The sequence below is a fragment of the Thunnus albacares genome, chromosome 7 (assembly GCF_914725855.1).
Source record: "Thunnus albacares chromosome 7, fThuAlb1.1, whole genome shotgun sequence".
NCBI classification, from domain to species: domain Eukaryota; kingdom Metazoa; phylum Chordata; class Actinopteri; order Scombriformes; family Scombridae; genus Thunnus; species Thunnus albacares.
The window spans coordinates 12826222-12834133 of record NC_058112.1 but is presented as its reverse complement, the minus strand read 5'-3'; the positions used below and the strand labels follow the sequence as shown (position 1 = coordinate 12834133).

General features: G+C 39.7%; 1 protein-coding gene across 1 annotated transcript in view; it reads left to right on the top strand.

The window, feature by feature from the left end:
- Window positions 1-440: 440 nt before the first annotated feature.
- Window positions 441-7912, top strand: part of ldlrad3 (low density lipoprotein receptor class A domain containing 3) — an 87984-nt gene continuing 80512 nt past the window's right edge. Inside the window, exon 1 of the mRNA XM_044357248.1 lies at window positions 441-976. Coding sequence (XP_044213183.1) covers window positions 922-976 — 55 coding nt within the window. The 5' untranslated portion in view covers window positions 441-921. The remainder of the gene's footprint in view (window positions 977-7912) is intronic.

Genomic DNA, 7912 nt, shown 5'->3' with positions numbered 1-7912 from the left:
TGTATTGTATTTTAAAAACTTGTTATGTTATTGTGTCCAATATTCAGTTGAAAAGTTACTAAAGCTGTCAGATAAATGTAGTGGAGTAGAAAGTAACCTACAGTATTTCCCTCTGAAATGTAGTGGAGTGGAAGTATAAAGTAGCATTAAGTGGAAATATAATATAAGTAAAGTACAAGCACCTCAAAATTGTACTCAGGTACAGTAACGTTATCACTGTATCACTGCTAGTTCCTTACTTTCAAAAATACTGAATTACCTATTGCCATTCTTTTAGTTTTTACTGTTTTTATCTATTTAAACAAAATGCTTTGGCAAAGTTTAACCTTATACATTCTGGGAAAGTGGTCCTCGCTCAAGTCTCCCTCAAATCGTTTTCATATCAAGGAAACCCGTATTGACCCTCGTGTGGTATCAGGATTTGTCCCGAGTTTTATTTGTGTTTGGTCCGTTGTGCTGTCTCTGCTGTGAGTGGGTGTTAGCGAACTTTGCTTTGTACTTAACCGAGTAACGGTGAAATCAATTACCCTCTGGTTTTGCTAGTAAGGACCGTTAGCGGTCCCTGTCCCGCAGTTTGGGAACCGCTATCCCTGCTGGCCGACCTCTGCTCTCCGGCTCTCTGCCTCCGACTCCGCCTCTCTGAGCAGCAACACACGAGCGACCGACTCCCCAGCCTGCCTGCCTGCCTGTCTGCCGCCACCCCGAAGCCCAAACCGGACTCCATACTTCTGACCCAACATACGCCACATGTACTCCTAATTTTACCGGAAGAAAAAAAAGTTCCACTTGAAAAGTACAACAGGCAGGAGCAACTCTTGTTAGCTGTACCGGAGAAGTTTTTTGCTTCTTCTTTACCCCCAGTTTTTGGCCCCGCGGCGGGGCAGGACAGACGGGACAGGCCTGGGGGGGAAAGGAGAGCATATGATGTGGATCTGGTACCTTCTGCTTGGTTCGGGGTCAGGCTCAAGAACTGTTGGTAAGTTTTTAAAAGCACACGGAAACTAATGTTGTTGTCACAGCGCGGACACGCTTCTGTGTACGGGTGGGTCAGAGGAAGGAGAGGAGAGGGAGGGGGGCGAGGGGGGTCAGTGTAAAATCCTTTGAAGTGTTCGCTATGTGGCATAAAGCTATTTTTTTCCTTCGACGAGTGCGTTCAAAATGAAAAGAAGTTATCAGACTTTTGATTTCCATCGAGAGAACTGGGTTTTTTTGTTGCTTTTTTTCTCTGTAAATTGGGAGTTGTAGCAGCCGAGGCAGCAGTTTTAGAGTTTTTCGTGCATGTCGAATACATCGCATTGGGAGCATGTCTCCTTCACTTCTGAGTGAGAATAATTTTGCTACAGACACCCTCCATGTCATATCCATCCACTGTGTGTTTTACTGAGATCTCCTCCGGGCTAACTTATGACCGAGAGGTTGTTGACAGGGCAGCGTGTTGACAAGTCAATCTGCTCTGCAGCCCCGCCATGGCAGCTGGGGCCCAGTGGAGGACACTTGTATACAGGAGCCCTTACTAAAGTTCATACATAGGACAGCCAGTTGGCATTTAACTCCTTTTAAACATGTAGCTGTTGTTGTGAGCTGGTTTTCCAATCAGTGACATCAATGCACTGGTCATTACAGCATGCTGCAGTGATTAATTACATTAATGTGAAATACTAAATGAGCGATTCAGCAATCTAAATATACAGCACGTACAGTAAAGTTTAATAATAACACTTAATAATAAGGGATAGTTACTTTATTTGCATGCATTAAAGCTAGGATTTACTTTTATCGCCACTTATAGAACATATGTAACTTTTATTGAGTCTAACCATCAAAGAAAGCATTCAGAGATATCACTTTTCTGTCAACATGCCTTTAGCCATACCCCAGTCACATCCACAGTGTATTGCATCCTAATGTGCTAAACAGGTATTGCAGGTGCATTAAATGGGCGTGGCTAATAGTCTCTATGATGCTCCTTGTACCATACCTTTTTTCATAAAATACTTTTAGACATGTCACAAGACCACAGATATAAAATGAAGGAATGCTAAATTCCGTTTAGCTGCTTTGGTTTCAGGGTCCTGGTATTGTGCAAGCTGGCTCTATTTCATGGTTTACTGGGACACTTGAATAAAACGGAGCCATTGTTAAAGGAGCACTCTGCTGATTTAGCATCACACTGGTATGACATTGTCAGACTCACAACCAGTGTTGGGAATAAAGTAATCTGACTTTACTGTGTCTCAGAGCCATGTTGTAAAGTCCACGTCATTGTAGCCAACTCGTGGTAAAACATAAGCCTTGTCTCTGAAGTTATAGCGTTATACATTGTAAATAATCAGTCACTGAACTCCTGCTGCTATTCCAACTTTGATTTCCTGGTTTGAGTCGTGGTTCAGCAGTAAAAGCCGGACGTTTGAGTTGTATTTTTTTTATGTTAGTGAAAGTGGATTGAACTGAAGTGATTTGGGGTTGTGGGGAAAATAAAACAGACTCTTTACCGAGTGGATTGAGATTGTGGGACGAGTTACACTTTTGCATTCAAAGTAACACAAAAGTTACATTACCTAGTAACTAAATACTTTTTATATGCAGCAATGGGTAAAGTAATTCAATTACTTTTTGTAATTAACTAGTAACTGTAACTGTAAATAATTAGCCTACTAATTTCCAGTAACTTGCCCAGCACCGCTCACGACGGACATTAAAAACAAAACAACAACAGATCAAAATCGATGCAGTATTTTTTACTCAATGCATTCTTCTTTCGCGTCAAAACATGCCACCTGCAATACCCACAATGCAACTCGACTTGATTGAGTTGATTGTACAGATTTAGAGGTCTTGTGCTAGTGGTGGCTAATGTAGCCCTGAGCCGTTTGATGAGATGAGAAGTGGCTTACAGAGGTCTGATCACTTTTTTCTAACTCCACACCCCCAGATTTTTTTTTCATTTTCAAACTTGTAGTCTTGAGCTCCAACTGATGCTGACTCAAGTAACATCACTTGAGGTAATTTGTAGACATTGTGCAGCTCCCTCTGGAGACACAAAAGGCTATATATGACTTTGATGCTTACAAATTGATGGAGTTCCCCTTTAATGTTATTAGTAACACCTGTGCTTTTCCATGTCTGCTGTGAAAAGGCCTGTTGCCTTAGTTTTATTTTTGAACTACATCTAAACAAGTACGACACTTCTAAAATGAAGATTAACCACTTAGTAAACAGTAACTATTTTCTTCCATATTGGCCAGAGTCAAGCACGTACATATGAATATGTTTTTGTCAGTGTCAGTGAGCATGAAGTGTAAATATCATTATAGTAGGTGTGGAACAGAGATGTAGTGTGGGCTGCACCCCACCCTGGTTTAGTTTCCCCTGCAGGATGTCCTATATTGGAGTAAATGAGCATACACATGTGATGGTTGTCGGAAATATTCTCTCGTAATATTACTATAGTATGTTTCAATCGATATCCTGTTGCTTTAATGTTGTTAGCTTTTGAATAAACAAATGGTACTTCAGCATTTTATTAGCTCATAGACTCACCAGGGTAATAATAACACCAGCTAGACTCGAGTATGTGCATGTGTGTTGCATTTGTGTCTAGGCCTATATATTAGATTACAGAATAGATATTACCAGCCAGTATTGTCCTCTCACAGGACATTGCTGGAGGTTATACATATTCAAGCTCACATATCAAGCCAATGATATTAAATTTGGTGTTCTGTCACAATATTTTGCACTTAATTTGACATTTACCCAAAATCTATTTGGGTCTTGGGGCTGGGCAATACCTATAAAAATGATAATGACAATGTTGACATTTGAAGATATAGCAACAGGAAATTACACTGGCAGCATTTCCCACCCCACACAGAGGCAGTGTTAAAAATAAGTCAAAATCTGTTTGAATGCAATAGAAAATATATTTCAATGGAAGCTCTTTGTGCATAAGCTTCAGTGTTTTTCCAAATGTGAGCTGTGGAGTCTAAATATTTTACTAACTACTTATAATTGTAGTTATGTTGTTTATTGTCATGAATGTTGAAGATCTGCAAATACACAGATGAGATTTTAAGTACAGTTCATTTCTTGCACACATCTCACTACTCAGTAAGATATTTTGTATAACCAGCAATTGTTGAATCTACAAATCACATCACAGTAAACATTTGTTTCCATGCTGTGAACAGTGGACAGTCATTTAAAACACTAATCCATTCATTTTAATCAGTTTCCAGAACACTTAATGACCAGATAGTTTCAGTGAGTGTCCAAAAAACACCACAGTTCCCAGTTTGAATCACAGAACCTCTGAATGGAACGTAAAGTGAGCCTGGCTGATCAGCATAAATAAGTCCTTATACAGATGTATGGCTGTAATACTCAACATAGTGTAGATATTTTGTAGACTAAAAACACCACAGACATAACGCCACATCACAGTCTATGCTAGATGTTCATAATTTACAATAAATACCTCAGTAAATTGCACAGGCTCAGAAAGTTCACAATTTTTCATCTCAGCCAATGTCACCACCCAGTTTCTCTTTTTAAAAATACCGTTGGAGGATAGTAGACTCTGTCATTATTGTTTTATTTGTTTTGGCTCTAAACAAATGAAAAAAACCTGTGCTCCAAGTTGGGCTCAGTTTCTGTCCCATAATAATAATGAATTATTAAATCCAGTAAAGATGACTCTTTTTTTCCCTTTCAGAAAACAGATTTTGTAGATTAATGGCATTGAACTGGACTCTTAGCTTAGCAGTCTTAAGCTGCCAGTGCACTCCATCAGACCTGCTTGTTGGATGGTCAAATAGCTTTGGACCCCCAACCCCCCCACCCCCTCACACACACACACACACACACACACACACACACACACACACTCACACCTTTCTGACCTTGAAATTGGGGGGACTGCCTCTGACAATTTCTGTAACTTTCCAAAACGGACAATCCATTATTCACACCCACTTCATGCAGTGATTGGCCATCTGTGTGAAGGTGAGGAAGGAGCCAGGGTTTGAACGTCTGTTTAAAGCTCTCTTTTTTTTCATTCTTTACACAGCTATTTCTGTCGCTTTTCATGTGTATAACCGAGAGCAACACTATGAATGATTTCAAGGAGAGACTGTCTGTAAATGTGAGCCGGTGTCCCTGTATTTTAAACAATATTATCTCCCCCTCACTATGACAGCAAGGCTTTTCACTTTGCCTTCAAGAAAGGCTGTTCAAAAAAATTATATAAAAAACTTTTGAGTAGGTAAGACAAAACCTCATATGAACCAGTTTTTTTTTTCTAGTATAACCCAGCCCTTGTGCTCCCCCTCAAAGCTACACGAGATAAATCAGTGCTTTTATGTAATATGAGCTTTAGCCACATGCTCCCACCAATAATGAAATGTTGCAATGCAGCTAGAAACAAGGCTAGTTTATGATATTCTGGTGTGCAGCCTGAAAAGATATTTAAGCTGTTCAGCTGGTCTGCTTGGGCTTGTACCAGAGGAAATATTGTAAATAAACTGAGGTAGAGCGTCGGAATGAATTAGCTTTGCACCAGTTATTTCCTCTCACACCAGAGGATGATTATTGTTTGTTTAGGATCAGCGGCATGATATACAGTACCAGTCAAAAGTTTGGACACATTTTCTCATTCTGGGAAGGTGTGTTTGACTGGAACTGTACATGCCAACTTTATAAAGATTGCAATCCTCCTTTGATGGAAGTCTTTTACTGATATGTGTGTGGTAATCAAATATTATATACTGTATATATACATATATATATATATACTTTTTTAAAACTATCTGATACATATTTAAATTCCTTGCATGCATATTCTTGTCCGTCTCTGTGTTTGCACAGTATCCGTGCATATGAATACATACAGTAACAACTGGACTGTTTTTCCTTTGATCTATACTCACTAATAAAACATCCACATGAAAACATTTAGCTTGTTTTTATGTGTTTAGGCTTTAAAAGTAATTGTACATTTGTAGTAACATCTTCTTGTGACTATTTTCATCATGAATAGGTGCTCACAGAGCTCTAAAAGCTCAGGTCTTGCTTCAGTGAGGAATTTTGGATGAAACCTTGATTACTAACACACTAGTGTGATGCTCACCTAGAGGAAGAGTTCAGGGGTTAGTTCATCCAGCACAAATGTACAGTAAAATATACAAACACAACTGTCAAAGGCTCATATTGGAATTTCTTTGTTTTTCCAGTGTCTTGTATGAGAAAGAGCATATGCATACAAACTGACAGCATCACCTCAATCAACATAAATGTGCGCTCCATTACCTCTGGTGCTGTGTTACCAGGCCACACACACACAGCACAGGTGGGAGGCTATTTTCATTCATAACCAAAGACAGACTATTTGGGTCATTTTTACCACTGAACAGAGAAGCAGAAGCACATTGTCTCCTGATTATTGTGCTTTGTATTTCTGCACCGTGGCCTCCCAGAGCCAGGCCAGTAAACTGTTGTGTGTCTGTGCCTATCTTTGCGTGTCTTTGGAACAAGAAAGAGAAAGAGATGTTGTGCTTTTTTTTTCGCCGGCTGACACGGTTACGCTTCCAGCTATAGTTGCACAGAGAAGGCCAGTGATTAAGGAGGGGCGGTGTGGCTTCAGTTCCCAGAGTTGTTAAACAAAGCCACATGACTGGAGTCACATTTCAGACCTTGGTAACAGTGTGGCTTTAACTGCTGTAAGCACATATTGTGCGGTTTCTATTTCATTATCCTCACATTACGCGTGTTTCATGGCTTTGACCAATAAAGCATATTTGTACATTGTAGGTTCTTTGAAGCATTAGTTGTATTCTCTCTGTGTGAGATGCAGGTTCTCTGTCCATTCTCTTTGAGCATCTCTAATCTATAAGTCATGATGCTAAATGTTTCATGGATGGAGAGTGAGGGGTAAAATGTACTGGAAAAAGTTGGAAGACAGCTTATTACATATTGATTTTGTATTGATCTGAACTAATTTGCCATGCAGTGATGCAGAGGCTTTGTTAATCCCTGATGGTTGCCTTACATTGATCTAGAACGTCCTTGTTTGCCAAGATCAAACCTCAGTCTTGGATGAATCTGCTTATTTACTGAATAGTAGAGTTGTTTTGAAAGCACAAGCTACTAGATTTTGAATTCAAGATTTTGTCAAACTTTTGGATATATGACGCTCTTGTTTCTCAACAAATATAGTGTTTAACCTATACTTACCCAGTACACTGTATAATATCTACAGTTATTCTCAGTGGAGTTAACCATGAGGACAGTTTGTTCTACAATCACTCGACATCGATTTTAACTGTCTACAGTGCCAGACCCAGAGGCTGAATTGATAAGTGCTGAGACGTTTGTTTAAAAGTAAATCCCACACAGTGAATGTTTTAGGGGACTTCAAGACCGCTGCAGTCTCTCAGTGTTATTTTTAACTTATGCAGATGTGTACATATCCACACATTATGTGAACTGTATGTATGTGCAGCAGAACAACTGAGAGAGAACATCAGACTTACTTTTCAATATCAAGCCTTTTAGCGGACTGTTGTAAAGCCGGAAAACAAACTCGACACTTCACTCGGTGTTAAACTCAGCTGTGACTGGAGGAAAGTTGGCTGAACTTAAAGACTCCATGAAATGGAGAATTCAACTTCCTGGAAAGTTGTTAACTTTCTGCAAAACAGTGAGGTTTTAATGGTGAGCTCACCATGATGTAACCAAAAACCCTTGCCAACACAGCCACCATATATTTTTTAAGAAATGCTGCCCCTCTACCCCTATTATCAATTCAAACAGACTCCCTCTCCTTAGTTGATATCCTGTTGTTGTTCAGTTGAGAATAATCCTTTAGGGTAAAGTCACCCTGTATCCGCAAGATGAGGTGGAGTTGCAGCCTCCC